The following is a 24,021-nucleotide window of genomic DNA, read 5'->3' as shown; positions in this document are numbered from 1 at the left end:
TTTGCTTTTGTTGATGTTCATCTTATATGCTCCTTTCAAGACACTGTCCATTACGTTACACTGCTCTTCCAAGTCCTTTGCTGTCTCTCACAGAATTACGATGTTGTGTCTAGACAAGACAGCCTAGACACAATGAGAGGAAGCCGAAAGGCACGCGCTAAGTTAAAGCAGGGTGCATGAGGTCTGAAACAGTATACGTAATGAATGCTATAAAGGAAAGTACGTAGCTGCTGGAATACTTAACTTTAATCCATCCTTGTGGTACATCTGGAGATTGTGGCGATACAAGTGAGACTCTTTAGATACAGGCAATGTTACTATTGGCGCCTTGCTAGGTCGTAGCCATGGACTTAGCTGAAGGCTATTCTAACTATCTGCTCAGCAAAGGAGCGAGGCTTCGTCAGTGTAGTTGCTAGCAACGTCGTCCGTACAACTGGGGCGAGTGCTAGTCCGTATCTCCAGACCTGCCTTGTGGTGGCGCTCGGTCTGCGATCACACAGTGGCGACATGCGGGGCCGACATGTACTAATGGACCGCGGCCGATTTAAAGCTACCACCTAGCAAGTGTGGTGTCTGGCGGTGACACCACAGATGTCATCGGCGAACCTCAAAGTTTTTATTTCTTCTCCATGGATTTTAATACCTACTTCGAACTTTTCTTTTGTTTCCTTTACTGCTTGCTCAATATACAGATTGAATAGCATCGGGGAGAGGCTCCCTTCCCAACCACTGCTTCCCTTTCGTTCTCCTCGACTCTTATAACTGCCATCTGTTTTCTGTACAAATTGTAAATAGCCTTTCGCTCCCTGTATTTTACCCCTGCCACCTTCAGATATTTAATCAATGGTAGTGTTATTACATGGCAGTTCATTCCAAAACTGCCCTGTAACCTGTTTTACAATTTAATATGCAGATCCCAATGGTCAAGTCAAATCATAAATGCTCCATCAAAACTATAAGCAATATTCACTACTTCTAATGGTTGCATTTCTGATTATTTCTACACCGTCTTTCATCATGGAACACTGAGGAAGTTTTCGTATTCCGGCAGTCTTGGGGCTTTTAGCTGTTTCAAAAACGGGAAGATTCATCTAGCGGAATGGAATAGTCATAATGATGTTCTCCGCTGAAAGCCATCCTCCATGTAGATAGAGAGCAGAGGAGGGCAGTCTGCAATTCAGACCAGTAGGGGTGTTGAGTGAGGCAGGGCGGCAGGACATAACACTTGATTGCATGAAAAGTGCAGGGAATCCCTCTTAGCTAAGATAAGAATCTGAAAGGCAGGAGAGAACACGAGATTACAATGCATGAGAACGCCTGTTAAGCACAGTAGAAGTAGATGAAATGTTAATTCAAATTTTAGTAAGATAATTATTGCAAGGAATCCCTCTTAGCTAAGAATCTGAAAGGCAGGAGAGAACACTAGATTACAATGCATGAGAACGCCTGTTAAGCACAGTAGAGGTAGATGGAATGTTAGTTCAAATTTTAGGAAGATGATTATTTCAGTAGCGAGGCGAGTTCCGCCATGTGCATACATGCTATAACTGAAAATCTGTCGTGCTATGGGAGAGATTTTTTGTGTTCCTCCCCATGCCATGCGAGAAATAGATCTCATTGGTTAACCACCACAGAATTCGACAGAGCAGGAAATTGTTCAAATTGTTTATTATATTATCATCAGTCAGAACTTGCAAGGTCTGCTGCAGTCCGTCTGTGGGATTCTGACGTTTGCAGAACCAACTAAGGCTTGTAGAGTAAAGTTAGGATGTTTTAGAGCTCACTACGATGTAAAAAAAAGTCAGGAAAACTAGGGCTTATTTGAAAGTTTATGAACAGTTGTTCTTCCCATGCACCACTCGCATGTGGCATATAAGGTCGTTTACAGTGTTTAGATGTGGATACCGATAGATGATATGAAAACTGTAATAAACTGAAGGTGGTCTGTGAGTAATGGAGAGACCCAACTTATTGAGAATTAGAAGGGTAAACAGAGTAAAAAAACAAATGGATTAGGAAGTAGACTTGACTGGAAGACATAATCGCTCCTAGTGAGAATGAAATGAAAGTGAGTAGAACAAGATCAGTGGTTGGTAGATGGACCAAGAAAGGTCTTTGCTGGATTCCCTGAATTAAGCGGAAATTGAGATGACGACCGAAGGACCGTGGTTCTAGTACTTTCCATTCCTCCTTCTCCACATTCTCCTTGTTCATATGACCACTTTGACAGTCTGACAATTTCTTCCAGAACTACGCTACAATACTAAAAGAGTATGGAAGAGTGGAGATTGTCCAAAGAAAGGTTGCTGTAAAAAGAATTAAATACCCAGAAGAAGAGCTGGAACGAATTGAAAGTTCGTGGCTTCAGAGGTATGTGCTGTTACAAAATCGAAAATCGGGTCGAATTTACAAAGAACTTGGCAGTACGAAGCCATTTATCAGTATGACGCTGCACCCGGTCTGGCATGGGTGCATCCACTGATTCGATTGGGAAGAGCGTTATAAAGCAGCTGTATTCTCCCCTGAGACAAGCTGGCCCACACCAGTTGTAAATGGTCCTTGACATTTTTAATTCTGGCGCTGGGTTGGAGTTGACGTCCTAGCAGGACATTGAGGACAGATCTGTAAATCTTGCTGGCTCAGCATCTTGCAGACAGTACATGGAGACATATGCCTTGTGTGTACGAGCATTGTCCTGTTGAAAAATGGCACCACGATACTGTACCATGAGAGAACACATAAGGATGCAAGGATGTCCGTGAAGTACCGTTGTGTGGTCATAATTCCCTCTATCACTACCAGCCATGATCTGAAGTCATGCCCAATAGCTACTCACATCACGACACAAGGAGTAACATCACGGCGCATCTCCAAAACTGCGCCTGTCACTGATAATGATCATCCGACGTAGCACTGAACCACGGTTTATCGCAGAACCACGATTAATTGCAGAACCATGATTTATCAGTGAACATAATGTGACGCCACTCGTCTGCAGACCACACTCTCTGTTCACGTCACCCTTACAAATGCAGCCGTTTATGTTGCGGTGATGTTGTTGTTGTTATTGTTGTGGTCTTCAGTCCTGAGACTGGTTTGATACAGCCCTCCATGCTGCCCTATCCTGTGCAAGCTTCTTCATCTCCCAGTACCTACTGCAGCCTACATCCTTCTCAATCTGCGTTGTGTATTCATCTCTTGGTCTACGATTTTTACCCTCCACGCGGCCCTCCAACACTAAATTGGTGATCCCTCGATGTCTCAGAACATGTCCTACCAACCGATCCCTTCTTCTAGTCAAGTTGTGCCACAAATTCCTCTTCTCCCCAATTCTATTCAGTACCTCCTCATTTGTTATGTGATCTACCCATCTAATATTCAGCATTCTTCCGTAGCACCACATTTCGAAAGCTTCTATTCTCTTCTTGTCTAAACTATTTATCGTCCACGTTTCACTTCCATACATGGCTACACTCCATACAAATACTTTCAGAAACGACTTCCTGACACTTAAATCTATACTCGATGTTAACAAATTTCTCTTCTTCAGAAACGCTTTCCCTGTCATTGCCAGTCTACATTTTAGATCCTCTCTACTTCGACCATCGTCAGTTATTTTGCTCCCCAAATAGCAAAACTCCTTTACTACTCTAAGTGTCTCATTTCCTAATCTAATTCCCGCAGCATCACCCGACTTAATTTGACTACATTCCATTATCCTCGTTTTGCTTTTGTTGATGTTCATCTTATACCCTCCTTTCGACACAGTGTCCATTCCGTTCGACTGCTCTTCCAAGTCCTTTGCTGTCTTTGACAGAATTACAATGTCATCAGCGAACCTCAAAGTTTTTATTTCTTCTCCATGGATTTTAATACCTACTCCGAACTTTTCTTTTGTTTCCTTTATTGCTTGCTCAATATACAGATTGAATAATTCGGGGATAGGCTACAACCCTGTCTCACTCCCTTCCCAACCACTGCTTCCCTTTCATACCAATCGACTCTTATAACTGCCATCTGCTTTCTGTACAAATTGTAAATAGTCTTTCGCTGTCTGTATTTTACCCCTGCCACCATCATAATTTGAAAGAGAGTATTCCAATCAACATTATCAAAAGCTTTCTCTAAGTCTACAAATGCTAGAAACGTAGGTTTGCCTTTCCTTAATCTTTCTTCTAAGATAAGTCGTAGGTTCGGTATTGCCTCACGTATTCCAACATTTCTACGGAATCCAAACTGATCTTCCCCGAGGTGATAGCGGCAGCCTATACTTAGTCCATGTACTGCTAGTCTCCAACAAATGACAGAGAATGTTGCAGGGAATACATTACTTGTTCTCGGATGACAGGTCCGGATGTGAAGGAGTTACGATGTTCCGTGGCATTCCTCCTTTGTAGTGGTCTGACGTGGTCTAGTGTAAGCTTGACGATAAGTATGCCTGACCTCGTGTTGCCAAGCAGTTGAACATCGGGCCACTGTTACATCTCAGTGCCCTACAAATGTGAACACTACACGCTTCGACTAGCTGGTGAAAAAGAGACCCATGATAAGTCCCTTTTCAAAAGGTGCTGAGAACGCTGTCTCACACGAGTACGCAGTATCTCCTTGTCCTTCACACTCACTACTCAACATCAGACGCAGCACACGCTGCTTACATACCCTGAATGTCAGGTAACAACAGTAAACACTATCAATACTACTAACGCGTTTGGTGGTCGTTCTACTTTTGACATCCGACCATGTCTTCTGGATGCTCCAGTCTTTTTGTAACGCAGTGTATGAACATATCCACCTACCGGGGAAAGACAGGCGAATCACTATTGTGCTGTTTATGAAACAAGGTGTGATTCGACCGTGAGTCGTGCTTGGGTAGCTCAGTCAATAGAGCATTTGGTTCAAAATGGTTCAAAAGGGACTTAACTTCTGAGGTCATCAGTCCCCTAGACTTAGAACTACTTAAACCTAACTAACCTAAGGACATCACACACATCCATGCCAAAGGCAGGATTCGAACCTGCTACCGTAGCGGTCGCGCGGTTCAAGACTGTAGCGCCTAGAACCACTCGCCCACACCGGCCGGCCAAGATCAGAATTAATTCCAGAAATCGATCACATAACAAAAATGTATAGAACCATCCTGCAGCCAGAAGCTATTTTATTTATCATTCCCAACCAGTCCTACAATATACACGCACCTTAAATATGCTGCTTTAAAAAATTTCCTTGTTTAAGAATGTAGACGGTGCGGAGAGCCATGCACACAAAATAATAAAATCATTCACTGTTCGAGATGGACTCCATTAGTAAAGATAACAGCATGAATTTTCTACGTTAATGTGAAAGCTCACTATATCTCAAATATTGTGGGGCTTTTAGCTACAGGTATGGAAACCAGGAGAATTTTCCTCCATACTTAGACTACACGCACAAACTCTCTCTGTAGCCAACGTCACTTAGTGGGATGATGCTGACCTGAAGATAGTTGGTTCAAACCTTACTTCTCCGCTCCCACCCCTGTGTCGGATAATTAGGGCCACCTGATCCGTCCATCGCTTTGGGACGCACCTTTCCCAGCCCCCTTGATGCTGTTCAAGATGATTAGATTCTGTGCCAGCACCAGGTCGCATCCTCATTTTCTGTAAATTGTTTCGACAGCTTATCCTTACGCCCTCTCTCTCTTGGAAGAAGGGGAGAGGCGCACCCCAATTGGACACACATGTGGACGTCTAATGCATTCTCTCCGCCGGCCGGTGTGGCCGAGCGGTTCTAGGCGCTTCAGTCTGGAACCGCGCGGCCGCTACGGTCGAAGGTTCAAATCCTCCCTCGGGCATGGATGTGTGTGATGTCCTTAGGTTAGTTAGGTTTAAGTAGTTCTAAGTCCTAGGGGTCTGATGACCTCAGATGTTAAGTCCCATAGTGCTCAGAGCCATTTGAACCGTAATGCCTTCTCGCTGTGTACTGCTCTAAACACCAAGAACCTGGGGTGACCTAAGTTCGGCATGGGGCAATCTGGGTTTGACAATGGGAGTTCCACACTTTTTGTATGGATACTTTGGCAACACCCCTTCCACGTGGTTCCCTGTGGGCATTGGATGGCAGTTTTCACAGCTGATTGAGGGATATAGTTGCTCTTCTTGAAAGATCCAACCCCTTTAAAAGTGGACACTGGATACATACTTAGCAATTCCGTGGCTGGCAATTATAAAAGAGATAAGAGTTCTCAGAATGAGACTTTCACTCTGCAGCGGAGTGTGCGCTGATATGAAACTTCCTGGCAGATTAAAACTGTGTGCCGGACCGAGACTCGAACTCGGGACCTTTGCCTTTCACGAGCAAGTGCTCTACCAACTGAGCTACCCATCTCGGTCCAGCACACAGTTTTAATCTGCCAGGAAGTTTCATATCAGCGCACACTCCGCTGCAGAGTGAAAATCTCATTCTGGAAACATCCCCCAGGCTGTGGTTAAGCCATTCTCCGCAATATCCTTTCTTTCAGGAGTGCTAGTTCTGGAAGGCTCGCCGGAGAGCTCCTGTAAAGTTTGGAAGGTAGGAGGCGAGGTTACCGGTAGAAGTAAAGCTGTGAGGACGGGGCGTGAGTCGTGCTTGGGTAGCTCAGTTGATTCAGTTGGTAGAGCACTTGCCCGCGAAAGGCAAAGGTCCAGAGTTCGAGTCTCGGTCCGGCGCACAGTTTTAATCTGCCAGTAAGTTTCAGATAAGAGTTCTATTTATGGGAGTTACCACAAGATATTAGTGTTCTTAATGCAAATATTATGACCCAGCCAGCAGTGCTATGTGTCTTCGGTACGAGGATGGTCCAGTAACTAAATTAATAAGCGTATCGGTCCTATTAAACAAGAGAGGCTAAAAAGGAAGGCAGGAAAATTGGGCTTAACGTCCCGTCGACGTCGGCGCCATCAGAGACGGATCACAAGCTCGGATTGTGTCAAGGATGGGAAAGGAAATTTGCCGTGCGCTACGTAGGATCCATCCCAGAATTTGGCTAGTGCGATTTAGGGAAATCACTGAAAAGCTACAACCGGATGGCAGGACGTGGGTTTAAGCCGTCGTCCTCCCCAGTGCGAGTACAGTATGCTAACCAATGTGCCACCTCGCTCGGTTTAACAGAAGCTCCACAGGGCATTGTACCTGCTGACTTCTGGTTGTGCTATAGATGATGAGAAAAATTATCGGATATGATCTGTGTATTACGTTACTGTTTATGCAGACTGTTAACGTGTGTTAAGTCCATAAAGTTTCGTATGAGGGTCATCTTTGGTATTTTCTGAAGCGAATTTAGGGGTTTTTGACCCAGAGAATTCACGAGCTTTTTCGGCGAAACCTGAAGGACCTGCTGTAGATGATTTAGTAGATGGATGGTTGCGCTAAATATTGCCTAATGTGAGTGTTGAGAGGGTAGTGGGAATCGTCCATTATAAACCGGAAATTTTATTTTGAAGATTTTGTAGTCTTCTCAGGTGTTTGTCAGCGGCTATTGACCAACTTCCGAATCATAAAATATGGTTACGAGTAAGGTTATAAGAGTTTTCACAGGTGTATAACCCACCCCACGGGATTTACATGTCTAGATAGAAGAGATAATAAAACCTTTGAAATGCCAGTAGAGGAAGGTAGTTATTCTGCTGCGCTTCGTAATACAGTTTCAAGATGGAGGCGTCGAGAGATGGATACCCGGCGATTGAAGTGCGAAGTGCAATAAGTTTTGTTGCCTTTAAAGATAACTTCCACAGCTACTGCTCATCGCCTTCCAGTGTAAGTTAATAGAACACGTGAAATATCAGGAGACAGGCGTGAATTGGGTGCTAAGAATTTCATAAGGGCAGAACAGATGTACGAAACTAGGAAAGGTAAGGGCAGTCAAATGGTTCAAATGGCTCTGAGCACTAAGGGACTTAATATCTGAGGTCATCAGTCCCCTAGAACTTAGAACTACTTAAACTTAACTAACCTAAGGACATCACACACACCCATGCCCCAGGCAGGATGCGAACCTGCGGCCGTACTGGTCGCGCGGATCCAGACTGAAGCGCCTAGAACCGCTTGGCCATACAAGCCGGCTGAGGGCAGTCAAGATCGCCCTCTTCGTACGACAATGTGTGCCGCGTCCCAAGGATGATTAGAGTGAGGCAGACATCATACAAACTCAGTATCGCCATTGGTAATGTAGAAGAAACTGTGCGCGACACATTCCACTAGAGGAAGAAGTGTTCTCGTAGCGTACAGTGCCAACTCTCAAACGACAATAAAGCCAAGCGATTAGGGTTGTCTCTCCAGCAGTAAAGCGGTGTCAGGCAGAGGGTATTCCTGTCTTGTCTCATATTGTCGTGGACGAAATGTGGCTGCATCACGTAACAGCAGACATGAAGAAAGCTCCAGTATCATGGAGACACCTTTCATCCCTCCGATATAAGCGGTTCAAAACTACGGGACCAACGAAGAAAGTTATGATCACAGCCTATTTCGAATATGTGGGATGTACAACAAGTTGATTTTCACAGGCATGGAGAGACTGTGAATGCTACTAGGAATTGTTCCGTACTGAAACAGAAAGCGATTCGGAGGAACCGATCGGGTTTCCTTTCGGAAGGTATCGTGATGCACGACAACGTCCGAAATAACAGAGCCCACGGTTTCACGTGATTAGGGCCACCGTTTCGGATGCATTGTATTGGAACACCCTCCACACAGCCCGTATCTCGGTTCAAGCAGTTCTCATCTGTTCGTACCGCCCATGAAGCACCTGGCCAGTTGCCATTTCAGAACCGATGCCAACTATCAGGAGACGCGAACTGCGACAAGTGGCAAGTGTTCTGAGGAGCAATGGGTACTCCACAAGTTATATCAGAATGTAACAGAGCCAAGCACTCGGCGAAGTAAGAAATCAGAAAAAGAAACGTCGGGTACGGCCTTTCTGCCATACATCCCCAGAGTGACGGACAGAATCGGCCGTATATTGCGCGGACACGGCGTAAAAACTATTTTCAAACCGATAATATACAAGAGTGTCTTGGACCGGCAAAGGAAAAAAGGGCCCATTTGCAATGTCGGGAATATACCGCATACTCTGTATATGCGGAAAAGTTTATGTCAGAATGGCTGGAAGATCAATCAACACCAGAATCAAAGAACATAAGTGACATTTTAGGTTGGAGCACGTGCAGAAATCGGCCGTGGCGTAGCACGCACTGTGTGAGACCGACCACGTTGTAATATTCGTCTACGCGGAAGTTCTGGCTGTAGACAAGAACCTGCTTGTTCAGAGAAGCTATAGAAATACAAAAACACGGGAACAGCTTCAACAAGAAAGAAGAAAGTCTCTAGGTAAACAGATCCTGGCTTCCAGTGCTGCAGCGAACGGCCGTCGCAAGTAGCCGGAGGAGAACCGCACCGGAATGGCCGCGGAGATGCCCTCGGACGTTGGCGCGCGAGATATACGGTCTGCGGTGGCGAGTTGGGCTTTCACCATTAGCGATGGATGGTGATGCTTTGACAATGCCAGCCACTCGTGCTGGCAGAACGTGAGAAAAATCATCAGACGAACGTGGGCCGGAGAACCCGAGACAGAAGCCAATATGAAGTTTGTTCAAAATGGTTCAAATGCCTCTAAGGACTTAACTTCTAAGGTCATCAGTACCCTAGAACTTAGAACTAATTAAACCTAACTAACCTAAGGACATCACACACATCCATGCCCGAGGCAGGATTCGAACTTGTGACCGTAGCGCTCGCGCAGCTCCAGACTGTAGCGCCTAGAACCGCTCGGCCACTCCGGCCGGCTTGCAGTTTCTGATCAGAGGACTGACTGTTGTTAAGCGGCTCCTATATCTGGTCCCAAATTTATTTATTGCCGGTTTCGACAGAATGGTTTGCCAAATGAATAAATGCTGACTATGTGGAAACGTGTACCAGGTCACTGTCTGTGCACGTGACCAAACGTATCTGGGTACTGAAACTTCCTGGCAGATTAAAACTGTGTGCCCGACCGAGACTCGAACTCGGGACCTTTGCCTTTCGCGGGCAAGTGCTCTACCAACTGAGCTACCGAAGCACGACTCACGCCCGGTACTCACAGCTTTACTTCTGCCAGTACCAGCTGTGAGTACCGGGCGTGAGTCGTGCTTCGGTAGCTCAGTTGGTAGAGCACTTGCCCGCGAAAGGCAAAGGTCCCGAGTTCGAGTCTCGGTCGGGCACACAGTTTTAATCTGCCAGGAAGTTTCATATCAGCGCACACTCCGCTGCAGAGTGAAAATCTCATTCTGGTATCTGGGTACTGCTACGTACTGGGAATTTGACTTGTCTCTAGAGAAACAGTCACAGCAGAATGTGGCAGTCACGAAAGCTAGTGACATCGAAGGTGGACCAGTCATTTGATGTCACCTGAGTAACAAATCCACCAGGGATATTTCAACCTTTCTGAAGCTGTCCAAGTTCACTGTTGGTCATGTGGGTGTCGGTAGCGGAAAAGCGATGGAACAACCACAGTTAAACCGAGACCAGACAGATCCCATGTACTGATGGACAGGGGGTGTCGAGCGTTGAAGAGAGTGATTATAAGAGATTGCGTCAGCGGAAGGACTCACTCTTGAGTTACAAAGTACTGCCAGCAGCCCAGCTAGCGCAATTACTATGTGCAGGGACTGAAAAGAGTGGGGTGCTAGTGTCGACCAGCTACTCATAAGCCACAAATTTCTGTAGCCAGTGCTAAACGATGCTTGAAATGGCATAAGCAGCGACGCCGCTGGACAGTGGATGATTGGAAACGAGTGATTTGGACTGATGAATCACGCTATACGCTATGTCAATCCGACTGATGGGTTTGGGTCTGGCAGATGTCTCGAGAACGTTACCTGTCGTTATGTGCGGCGGCAACAGTGAAGTACGAAGCAGGTGCTTTTTGCAGTGCGGGCGTGTTTCTTGTCCTTAGGTTGTGGTCCCCTTATTGCACTTGAGAAAACGCTGTATGCTCCGTACGTTAGTGGAGCAGTTTGGAGACAATGATTACATCACCATGACAATGCATGCTGTCATAAAGCAGCAGGTGAGATGATGCTTTATGGACAATAACTTTCCTGATATGGTCTGAGCTGCCAAAAGTCCCGAATTGAGACCAACTGAGCACGTATGGGATGAAGTTAGAACATCGATTTCGGTCCAGACTCAAGCGTCCAACACCACTATTTTCTCCCGTTTTGGATCTTGAGGAACAATGGGTTGCTACTCCTCCACAGACGTTCAGACACCCCACTGAAAAGTGTCCCCAGCATGTTTCAAGCCGTCATAATGGCGAATGGTTGACACACCCCATACTGATGTGAACTAATAGGTCTCTGGATGCTTTTGATCAGATGGAATATCTTTTTGATTTCCTGGACAAACTTTCTCTTGCAGATTACTCTCGTACATCGTTTTCTCGCATACAGATTTACTCTTTGCTCTGTCGCAAAAGGAAGTTTTTCATCAGAAAAAGGAACAAAGACTTAAGTTTGCTGCCACAATAAAGGATATAAGCCCAGGTAGCCAAGAGTGGATTGAGCACCTACGATTTTCAAATTTGTGTCATGTCCTATAGAAATATACAAAGCTCTGTTTCAACCGCGGGTAATTTTCAAACACCTGTAATACTTTCAAAAATGGTGACATTGGTATACACAGGGTGCGGCGCTTAAATCCAGACAAATTTCAATTTGAATTTGCCGCCTGAGGTCGGGAATGGCGTTCTTGAAAACCCTAGGCATATAGTAAACAGTCAGAAACTCAAAAATGCTTCAAATGGCTCTGAGCACTATGGGACTTAACTTCTGAGGTCATCAGTCCCCTACAACTTAACTAACCTAAGGACATCATACACACCCATGCCCGAGGCAGGATTCGAACCTGCGACCGTAGCGGTCGCGCGGTTCCAGACTGTAGCGCCTAGAACCACTCGCCCACACCGGCCGGCCAGTCAGAAACTCAAAATCGCCGAGATGTTACGCATTAGTGCAGAGTACAGCCAAAGAGCCGCAATTATCGAATATCTTCGCACTGGGCGTTCGCCCACTGAAATAGTTCGATTCTTCGGGTACCCGGATCAGCTGTTTACCATATAGTGGCCAAGTATGGTGCTTCGGAAAAGCCTGGGGTTTACCACCTATGTGTTACGTCCAGTGAGGGTGATGTCATGCCGCCACATTTCTTTGGAAAGGAACAAACTGTCACAAAGGAAGTTTATTTGCAAGTTTTGACGAATGTCGTGAAATCGTGGATGGTAATTGTGGCCTCGGGGAGACAATATATCCCTCAACAGGACGATGTACATTCAGTTCAAAACTGCCTCTCGGCTAATGTTGACATGTTCTGGTCAAAGAACTTCTGTCTCCCGAATAGCCCTGATTAACCTCTCAACTACTTTGTCTGAAGCGTACTCGTTAGGGTTACCAATAAGACGAGGCACCCAAAAGTCGCATATCTACGCAACGCTATCGAAGCAGCATTCGCGAATATGGACAGCGCTATTTTAAACAGTGCAAGCGATCGCTTTAGGACAAGACTGGAGGCGTTCATTGCGGCTGAAGGGGGGCTACATCGAGTAATGTTACTCTTGAAAGATTCCACTACTTATACGTAAAAGGGTTTTCATTTTCATTTGTATTTTGTTTTAATAAATTTGATTTTTTTAAAAAAAAGTTTCATTTGTCCGGATTTAACTGCTGCACCCTGTACACAAATTGTCTACAAGCTCTCGCATACACATATACTTTATAAGTAACGTTACCTACCTATCTTAAGCTTCCATTGCCATTTCTAATACATCGCTGGTGCATGTGGACAGGTGTACATGGTATTTCTCCGCATATATGCCACAAAAACAATACAATAATGTACATGAGTACGTCCATTAGGCAACACAGACAAAAATCCGCCATATCATAGAACAAGCACAACTGTTATGGTGTAACCAAGAACGTTTAGAATCCTATCTGTGGGTGGCTGATAACATTAACTAAGCTACCGGTGCCATATTCACTGACATATTCTGTTCGTTATTCTCATATGCGTTATTTTATTAAAAGAAGTGGATCGAAATTCGTACATCATATGTCACACCAAAAGTAATATTAGAAATTACAGTTCAGAGTCCAAACTAGAAAATATTGTATCAGACATGATTATACTTTCAGTTTATTACTACCATTATTACTGTAATTTATAAAATAAATGTTAGCATCATTTAATACAACTGTATTACAGTGTTGAAAGCGTAGCATCATGCTTCTATGTGAGAGAGGACTTAATGACCCTAAACTTACCTGATTAAAAAAACAAATAACTCAAAAAAAACCTTGACAATTATTAGCCGTCCTAACATTGAACCTTGAGGTGTGTCAATTGACTGTGTCTCTGCTTGAAATCCTCCTTGCTCATACTCAGTACTGTTATTCCAAATAATCCTTCATACATCCAAATCTTTTTTCTAATTATTCTTTCAATTCATTGCTATCAATATTACCATAGTGTTATGGTAACACTAATACTTATAATATAAATGTTACCATTATTTAACTGAACTGCAATCAATTTTCATGGTATAGCACCCTAGTCTGATGATCCTAAACTTATCTGGTTAAAAAACAGAAAGCTTATAAAAATGTCTGACAATTACTATTGGTCCTAATTTAGAATCTGGATGAACATCTGTATTGTTTGAGGATTTCTCTCTGCTAGAGTACTCTCCAACATTTCTGTTTCAGAGAACATTAGATTTATGCATATCTAGAGTCGATACATTTTATACTTCTATTGCTGCTATTATTACTCCTACTTCTAGTGTTACAATAATTATTATTATTTAAATTAACTGGAATGCAATAAGTTTTGCGAGTGTAACACCTTGACATCATGTAAGCTGATGATATTATTTAAATAATAAACAGTGTACAGAAATCTGTTTATTTACCAGTGGTACTAGAATTCAACCTTGCGGAGCACCTGTATCGGTTAAAGGTACTTCTCGCAAATTTTATTGTTTTGTTGGGTGTCATTTTGCTGTGTGTCGAGGAATGCAGTGTGCCGTATACGTGTGTTGTTGTTGGTGTTGTCGGCAGGCACGGACGACATGCGCGCGCCGGACCGCGTGTCGCACCGCCCACGCGGCCTCTTCCGGCCGCTCTTCTCCGACTTCCCCGACCTGCCGGGCGCGCCCTGGCTGTCGCCCAAGTCGATCTACGACGAGCCGTCACACGCCGCAGAGCGCATCTCCACGCCCGGCTACCGCTACCTGCCCGTATCCAGGGAGATCTACGGCTACTCGCCACGCAACCTGTACCCGTTGCCCTCCGACAGGTACCGACCCGGTACGTGTCCCAGCCGAGCGCTGGCCCCCTAGCGGGCTACCGTTGTCCTGCAAAAAGAGCAGATAAAGCAGCAAAAATTTGGGTGTTGTGTTAAAGCGGGCTTAATACTGGTCCTAATACTGAATCCTGTGGGTTGCAATCTTTAGCTGTTATACAATCAGGCCTTCTGCTCCACTCATCAGTAACATTAAACAGCCCACAAATAGGGAGTGCATTTATATCTACATATATACTCTGTTAGCCACCCTACAGTGCGTGGTGGAGGATACATCTTACTATCCATTATCTATGCGATTCTATTCATGTACTGCGTGAAGGAAAAATGACTGTCTATATGCCTCTGTACATTCCTCAATCCTTCTTATCTTATTGCCACAAGCCTTTTTTTAAAAAAATTCTTTATTTCCAAAACAATACTAATTATACATGTTAACCCACCTCCTAACATGATTAGTGGGTCATAAGGTGATACATAAATTGGGTTACAATGCAGCTTACCTATTATAGTTATGTTAGTGAGCTGCAGTTTAAACTACTACAGTGTGTTTGTTTTCTGCAACAATGGGCAGTTTAATTTAACCTACTTGTTAATTAACTAACCTATAATGACTACTACCTGCAGCGTCACAGGGGTGCCAGTAAAGTTCAAACCTACTTGGAATAGCCAGGCTCCATGAGCTAACCCCGAGGAACATGCCCCTGGCATTGGGCTGGCCAAAGTTAGTATTCGCTGCAGTTTCCTAAATTAATGTCCTAAATCTAAGTCCTACAAAAACTAACTTAGCCTACGTCAAATCCGGTGCTTTTGTCATAATCGGTGGTATTGACCCCCCTCACCCCCCCCCCCCCCCCTAGTCCCGTGTCTGGCGGTTTCCAACTGTGATGGAAGTCGGCCATTCCACGCACATGCGGTATGGGAATGGGATCTGGTCTCAGTCGGTTGGTCTATGAGTTGGTACCTGTTCTTGGTCCCTCAGGTATTCTGCTAACACTTTCCGTGATACCTCATCTGCCAGAGCATTCAAAGTGTGAAAAGTGTCTTCTTGTCTGAGTAGTTGGTATGTGTCGTTGTTCGGAAATATGTCTCAGAGTGTTGTCGCGACATCATTGGAGAGAGGGCACTCGAAAACCACATGGTCGGGAGTTCCCTCTGCCACGCCACAGTCACACTCGGGGGTTGCCCTTTTCCCAAATCGACATAAATATGTCGGATAGTGTCCATGACCAGTGAGAAAGTGAATAAGTCCTCGTGTAGGTTCAAAATATTTCATACCCCCACGCTCTTTTACGTCTGGTAAGAACTGGAAGGTTCTTCTCCCCGTTTTTTCTTCCTCCCAAACCCTCTGCCACAGTTCCTCCCCTCTGTTTCGTATTTCCCTCTTATCCTCCACCCTCACACCCATGATCTCTATTATTTTCTCCCTGATCACCTTTTTGGCCCAGTACCACGCCGCTTGCTCACGTATCTTGATATCTAGTGGGCAGAGCTCCCCCCGGAGATGTTCTATAGGCCCCCACAGATCTCAAAATCATGCTTCTTTGGACCCTTCTCACTGTCATGGCGGGCACGACCCTCGTGACCCTGTGCGCCCAGACTCCACAAGCCTTACCTAAGACACGCGATGGTGGGAGCACAATAGAAGTACAGTGTTCTTAGAACATAGGTTCTCTAACTTTACCTCAACATGGTTTCGCGGAAACGGCGTTGTCTTTCTTCAGAGAAGTCCCATTGTTAAGTTCCAGGACACTTCCGTTACTCTTTCTTATAGGCCAAACACACTTGATATGATCCTAACAACGTGTCTATGAATTCGTTCGTTGTCATGCCTATCTGATAAGAAGTCGAAATATTATATCAATAATCTCTAATTAGTCATAGCTTCTTGTGTGTGATTTCCTTCACAGATATATCATATTCCCCTGGCACCCTTCAATAAATCTAAATCTTCCATCCGCCTCCTCTAATACTGGTTTTATATGATTATCTTGTTTCACACGGCTTCCTTGTATTACCCCTAAATATTTAAACGTTGTTCTTTGCTCAAGATGTTCACCAGTAGACTTGTAAACGGACACTATCGAGTTAGTTTATTTGTATTGACATTATGTGGCATTTATCCATTTCTATGAGGAGATGCCTGCCATTCATTGCATCAAATGGAAAATTTTGTCCACATCTTTCTGCGTTTCATTACACTTCTCTGTCACACGGTTTTCCAACGTCGCAGCACTCAGATTCCTCTTCTCTGAAGCCAAAGTCATAAAACAACGATTGATTTACCTTAATACCCATGTAATTCCTATCCCTCCCATAAAGTAATCTGAGATATTTTCATTCCCTAATACTACCAAATTTATATTATATACAGCAACGAAACTCTGTCATTATGATGAAGTGACCCTAATAATGAACCCTGATGATCACAAGTGCCTCCTGATAATCCTCTTCGTTTTATATCATCCAATTCCGAACACTAACCAATGTCACCTTTCACACAATCACGACTGTTTTGCCCATTCATTAGACAGCACTGAAACACGAAATAAGCCAGTTTCGCACAGGCAGATTTTCAGCATCACAATATTCATATTCCACTCACTGGAACTGGTGTCCACTCATTTCACACCCTGCACAACATGGAGACATTTTAATCCTCTAACGTTCCAAATAAGAACTGCATGTAGCAATAAAGCCTCTGATGTTGTGATACAGCTGTTCTAATAATGAACTTTGATGGCCATCCGTATCAACTGAAAACATCCCCCCACTGAATAACTCCTCTTTTTGAATACGAAAAAAATTTACCTCTAACACAGTCTAGTCTTTCTTTACCCACTCGAATGTCATATTAGATAGCATAGAAACTGGGAATTCGTCAGCGCCCCGGAAATATTCAGAACTGCAAATTCATATTTCTCTTCTTAGGATCTGCAATGGCGACACAAGACAGGACTTGCCCTTATACGTGTTTTTCCAATCTATTAAGCAAAAATGTATTCACACCTTCTACATGCCTAACTATCGCTCTCTCAATCTGAGCTATTTTCATTTTTCGTCCGCTTGATTCCCCTCTCATAAATTAATTTCACAGAATTTTTCTTTGCCCATTACATTTTTTTGTCTATTGGTATTCTTCCTTTCAAGCTCAGTGAGAATCCAAAAAAAAGCAAAACATTTACACAGGACAGTTCTAACAGTTTGACATATCGAATGATTCAAAAGTATCTGAAAAAGTAAAAATCCAAAATAATTATCTGTAGCGTGTTGTAATTTCATGAAAATGATCAGAAAGGTATGGAACATTTTTGCTAATGATTAAAAAAAATCCATTTGGTCCGCATTATTTTCAGTCAGCATCAGTGAGCAAACTAGTTTAAACAAAGAGAGGCTGCGGCTCTGAGGACCGTTAACTAGTTATCTATAGACCAAAAATGTATTTGCTGCGCAATAACGTTCCTTTATTTAAAAAATCACTATCTTTCTGCTCATTCCTACACTCATGTTTCGCTTCGTTATTCTTGAGCAATCATGATAATTTACTGACACTCATGTTTCGCTTCGTTATTCTTGAGCAATCATGATAATTTGCTGACAAAGATATTTCACGAGTAAACAAAAGAGTCAAATCTTTTTATACTGGCAGTCTTTCTTATCTAATACCAAAAGATTTTGCATAATATACAGATTGTCTCACTCATACTTCCTCCCCCACACCAACTATATTTTATTCATTAGAATACATTATATCTGAGTTGGGTACATAGGATAATCTTCCCAAAACTGAAACATCAGACAGTAAAAGAACAAACAAAACTGTTTGGGTTAAACTTCACTAGAGCTTCAAATAATAAAGTGATCTTCTTCTTAATGATAGAATTCATGCAATTTTTCTCGTAATTTTAAAAGCTCTTGTATAAAGTTTTCAGCTATGTGAAAGAAAATCGACTGCTCTACCACTAGCACTTTAACACACAGGATTCGTAAATATCGGTAAAGGTGCTACATGAAGAGGATAGAGATGTCAAATATGACAAAAAAATATCCACCTTTTGTTTCCAGAAATGTGGTTTCTGAGAGCGGAGAATAATGTGATGGTTCTTGTGAGTAATATTATAAATAAGTGACGACTTATTTAACCATTTCAATTATGAAAAGAAAAATAGTAAAAAAATTTCATAATGAGACTCTATGCACGTAGGTAGCCACAAGTAGTAGTAGCCTCATAAGATACAGGGCTATTCTATAAGGAGGACAGATTTCAAATTTTTTTTCATCAGAAACTACCAAAGACACAGAGAGTACTACAACTTCACTTTATTGATCAAATATAGTCATCATTATGAGCCATGGTATTAAATGAAGGTATCCAATCAACTGGTGAACCGACACGATCTGTCCTACGTGTCTGCAAGGAATGGTTACAACTCCCAGCCATGTAACAAGGGATAACAAGAGCGGCCACAAAAACATCATAACCGACACGGACCAGGTATGGGTGTCTCCCCTTGTTAGTGATAAGATGTTTCAAAACGATGGGACTGTCTGTTTTCGGTGAGTACACGTCCATCTCGACTAGTTTCTGAACAGATATTACGAAAGGAGCAGTAGGCGACGGACATTTGGTGTCTGATAACTCGCCAGCGTGCCTTTGCTCGCAGTGGCACGTGAAGCTGCATGCTTTCAGTGCACCAGACTGCACGGGAAATGGACAGTAGCTGACTGCAGGTGTGTAGTATGGTCCGACAAGTCGCAATTTTGTCTCTTTTCAAATAGTGCCACGGGTCAAGGGCACCGATGGACCAATGCGGCGTTCAACCTGCAGGGCAGGGTTTGGGTGGTGTAGTTCATGCCAGACGCGGTTCTGTGATAATCTGGGTGTGTTTTTCGTACCATGACATTTGGCCACTTAAGTAGGTTACCATGTACATGAGTCAGGATGTTTGTTTCATCACTCTCAGTCAACAAGTTTTGCCTTTTCTTCCAATCTTGATGATGTTGTCGGCATTGCCACCTTCCAAGATGACAACACTCATGTTCACAGGTCTTTTATGAGATTGGGGGGAGGGGGGGGGGCGGACCGTGACATGAAGCTATGAGTCTACGCGGCTACCCGGCGCGGCCAATATTATGATAATATAGGTACGCAATGTTACAGGAATGATATTCAGACTGTGCACTGCAGGACCTGTGTTGTAAGTAGCGTTATTGTCATGACTTGCCGCTAGGCACCGATACTGGTACCGCTTGAAACACAAGCATCAGTCTGAGTTACATTTGCAGACTGTCACATGTGTAAGGTAAGCAGAGGCTTTCGACACATTACGGGAATGTGGAGAAGTCCTCATTCCACGCCGGGACTGAAGACCATGATTCGGAAGTTGGAATTAACTGGCGATTTGGGAATAGCTCCTAGGAGAGGCCGACGGCTAACTGCTCCATAAACTGTTGAAAAAGTTGCTGTTGCCGTGACTGAGAATGCTGACCGCAATGTGCCACCTTCAAGTTGTGCACGAGGTGTCATGGCACGCGAACATTCCGTGATCCATCGTTCGAAAAGTACTGCGAACAGTTGTGTCGGCTGTCGTGGGTGAAGATGGCCGTCGCATTGAGCAAAGTTTGTAACCTGGAACGTAAACATCATACGCAGTTAACAAATGTTGCCCTCTGATGTGGAAATTAAAATGTATTTTTTCAATGGTTCATTAGTTATTTCTCTTCTGAATGTCCTTACAAATGTTTTCACTAACTTTTACTGTCCTACGATTATTCGTTTTTCATGAGAGCCCTCTCAAGTAGCAAAAGTTTAATTACACCACCCTGTACACAAAACCTTCTCGTGAATCAGTTATTCATTACTCTACATGGTATTAAAATCGCTACAGTACTTTCAGAGATTAGCTTTCACAAAGAGACAGAAAGACACGGAGCGAGGAGTTTAATTTATAACACGTATAGATTATGACGAAGCTTCGCTGTGGCAGTTGTTTATTGCCTTTCCCGCCAGATACCACCACCAGTTCGTAGCTCCCATCGTTACCATTTAGATGGCATTCAGTTAAACATGGACCAGATAGCAATACACATTCATCACTGCCATTAATGATCTCTCTCTCTCTCTCTCTCTATATATATATATATATATATATATATATATATATATATATATATATATATATATATATATCTGACAGACTCATCATCGCAGCATAGCCAAAATCGCTAAGAATAGGAAATTCAAATTTGGAGAGGCTGTTGATCTTACACTGCTTACATCCTTCAAGAAGGGATTTTTCGAAATGCCACTCCTAAGGTGGTGAACTACGGGATGAAAGGTTTTTTTGAAAATATATTGCTACTAGGCTAAAACTACAAAAATTGGTATTCTGTTTCTCTGTCAGAAATTAAAAATGTGTGTTTTAGAATTTTTGGAAATTCAAGCCTTAAGACGATGAAATAGACTGAAAGTTTTTTAAAATAAATCATAATTAAATAACCATTCATTTTAAAGCTACATCAATGAAAACTGGTATTTCATCGTTCGAAATTTAAAAAAATTAAAAATTGAAAGACAGTTCGAATCACAAGACTGAAGTACACTTTTGCAGTCAGTGTGCGTGGGATAAACATTAGAATGTTCCTGTTGCCATAGGAAATCATAACTCCGGGTGTGGTTTCAGTGTGCTTATCACTCACCACTCTTAAGCGACGGGCGCGAAATTTGAATACACGTCTTTCAGATCTAGAAACACACACACCTACCAACTTTTCGTTTACGCCTCACAACTCCTTCTTCTGTGAGATTTTTTTCCGTCAGTGTAAGTTTATAAAATTGTTTTTGTTGTAACTACTATGCAAACGTGAGCGAAGCAGCGAGCAGTAGGCTAGTAAATTGTATGCACAAACCTTCCTCGTGACTCGTTCTATTTATTAGTAATAATAGAATCATAAACCCTAAAGAAGTTTTTGAGATGAGCCATACGTACATACAGAAACAAAAACGAGGGTGTAGGGGGGGACGGGGGGACGGGGGGGGGGGGGGGAGTTTAAAATATGTGTAAACTGCAAGCTGGCAAACTGTTCTTCACAATTTTGCGGTTTCCCCTGGTTCCAGTTATCGCAATTTTCACAACCATTACCGTAGTTTGTGAGAAATAAAATTATGAAAACTGCACTTTCTGTTTGAATAGCCCTGTTAATATACATAATTTTAAAAAGATATGTCATCATATGAAAGATTCAGACACTTTTTTTCATTTTTTGCTAGAAGGATGGTGTAGTGTTTCGCTTGTCTCTTTTTATCATTTTTTTGTCTTTCTGTGTTGTGGAATTTTCAGGAAGGAGCGTGCGCACGCGGTCATCGAAGCCAACTGAGTGATCTATTTTTTTTTCTGCCCTCTGTATTTCAGGCCGACCATCTCGCTACGGCCCGCTATTCTACTAAACCCCTTCTCTTCTCCATCCCTAAGCGTGCCGCCGCAATAGAAACCGAAGGCGGGACCTCGAAAAGTTGCATGGCACGACTATCACCTTGCGGCCACTCTGCCACTTCTTCTGGACAATCTCTTTGAACAAAAAAAAATGAAACTCTAAAAAGGAAAAACAGACCTATGAGATTTGTTGCTCCGCCTTCACGTGGCCAGCTAATGGCAAATGAAACATCTTTGGGGCAACGAAACGCTGAAAATCGCGTGTGCCTGTGTGTACGAGGGAAGGCAAAAAAAAAAGGCAGCTGAATAGTTCGGGATGTGTCACCTTAAACGATAAGTACACCGCTGCAGATGAAATATTTAGTCAGAATTTCTTTTTATCTTAGAAGAAGACTGCAGCAGTATATGTTTGTTGTCAACTGTTAATAGTGCTTAACTAATCAACTCTTACGATTAGGCTGTGTATTTTGAATGTTCTCTCTTTTTTATACACGTATATATATACTGTCTAATGACTTCTCTTTCTCGAATTTCCGGGTCCTGCAGAAATATGAAAAGGAACGACGTGTGTTGCTGGACGGATGTCGGAAAAAGTATTGCCAGAGAGCTAAATTTTTGAAATCTCGGATGAAGAGACAATATTTTGGCTGAAATATACATACATTTAATATTTTCTGTTTTGAAGATAAGTCTCGCTCCACTTCGCCAATAAATGTGCCTAAATGTGAGGAATTCTTCTTTATTTCAAAATGTCCCCTCCGACATTAGTGATAGTAGAATGTTCTGAACGTATTTCATTGTACAACACATCAGCATAAATCGTAAATTACTTTTTATTACGGATAGGATGTGTCACGAAAGACTTTTTTTTTCTACGTGTAACTATTATTCGAGTCAGTACAATCTCTGGACGTGCCCAAGGAAAGTGAAAGAATAACATGGAAGATCTGGAATGACTGTCAAAAACTCTGTCCTGTGAAATGACTGTTGGAACACATGTATAACAGTAGTAGAATGAATTGCATTTCCAAGTACCAAAAAACGTAACGCTGTGTGCTAAAAAAAGTATGTCTATGTACATGTTTATTAAAACACTGACAAATTTTGTTTAATTCGACCTCATTACATTTCCTAATGTTCAGGTCATTTAATCGTATCTTTACACATTATGTAAGATCATTTTAGCGAAGTGCAATAATCTTTTTGAAATACAATAACTTTGTTAAATTGTTTTTGGCTTGTATATAAATATTTATCACTGATAAATTTTATTTTTTCTACAAAAGATCATGAGAAAAAAAACAGAAACGCATTTTCATGTACTTGGGACATGGCATTTTTGTGGTCAATAAAAATGTTTTGGCCAAAACCAGAAATGAATGAGACTTGAGAGAGTTCCTTGACAAGGGTTCGAAGGATGTCCATGTTTTACTATTCCGATGAAACCTTCCAGCTTTTGTCGAGGATTCCATTTTTATCTTCTTTTTTTTCTAAGAATTTTACCAAACACCCGTTTTATAAGCCTACCAATCGTCAAAACACACCCAAAAGCTCATGGTCGAAAGCTTCTCCAGTGTCTAACAAAACATTTTTTCTGAATAAACAAGATGTTCCAAAATCTAGAAATTGAGTAGTAGCGCTTAAAACATTTGTACAATTTTGTTAGCAGTTCGGCATTGCCATAGGAACACTGCACACTCTAGTAGGCAGTTATCTTACACATGTAGGTGAACAGGCAAGTCAACGATACTGAGCCATCGCAGATATTTACTTGGTTGCCCAAAAAGTAGACCGAAAAACAGCTGCTAAAACTAATGGCTACATACACTTCAGCTAAAAGCTTTGCAACGCTTTCAACCGTATAAGAAGATTGTTGAAACCACATGACACCTTTCCTGAATATTACATATCATTTCTGGTTTTATCGCGCTTTACGTTAGCTTTTGTGCAAGTCACTTAGAAATTTTCAAAAAGCTCTGATTAGAAGAGCATAAGAGTAACTGTTAAAGAAATTACAAAATAGGTAATCGGACTGGAAACTCATTAAAGCTGAGACCATGAGAAAATGCCTTTCCTTAGCACAAATTTAAATTACTGTAATCGGGCTTGAGGTTCTACTTACAGCAAATATTAATACGAAAAGTGTTTAACTTTAATGCTTTGTCATCTGTTACTTTTTTTGTCCCGTCATTTGTTCAAGCTTTTCTCTAATTGCATTTAATGAATGCTATGGAATGGCAGG

The 24,021-nt window shown here is 42.6% G+C and overlaps 1 protein-coding gene across 2 annotated transcripts in view; it reads left to right on the top strand.

The window, feature by feature from the left end:
- The window catches only part of LOC126424942 (uncharacterized), a 244,563-nt gene that overhangs the window by 74,401 nt on the left and 146,141 nt on the right, over positions 1-24,021 (top strand). For both annotated transcript variants that reach the window (XM_050087794.1, XM_050087795.1), the window contains exon 3: positions 14,103-14,351. In XM_050087794.1, the coding sequence (XP_049943751.1) occupies positions 14,103-14,351 (249 nt within the window). The remainder of the gene's footprint in view (positions 1-14,102; positions 14,352-24,021) is intronic.

This window comes from Schistocerca serialis, chromosome 10, assembly GCF_023864345.2.
Source record: "Schistocerca serialis cubense isolate TAMUIC-IGC-003099 chromosome 10, iqSchSeri2.2, whole genome shotgun sequence".
Taxonomy (NCBI): Eukaryota; Metazoa; Arthropoda; class Insecta; order Orthoptera; family Acrididae; genus Schistocerca; species Schistocerca serialis.
The sequence above is the reverse complement of the archived record's forward strand: the minus strand, read 5'-3'. Positions and strand labels throughout refer to the sequence as shown.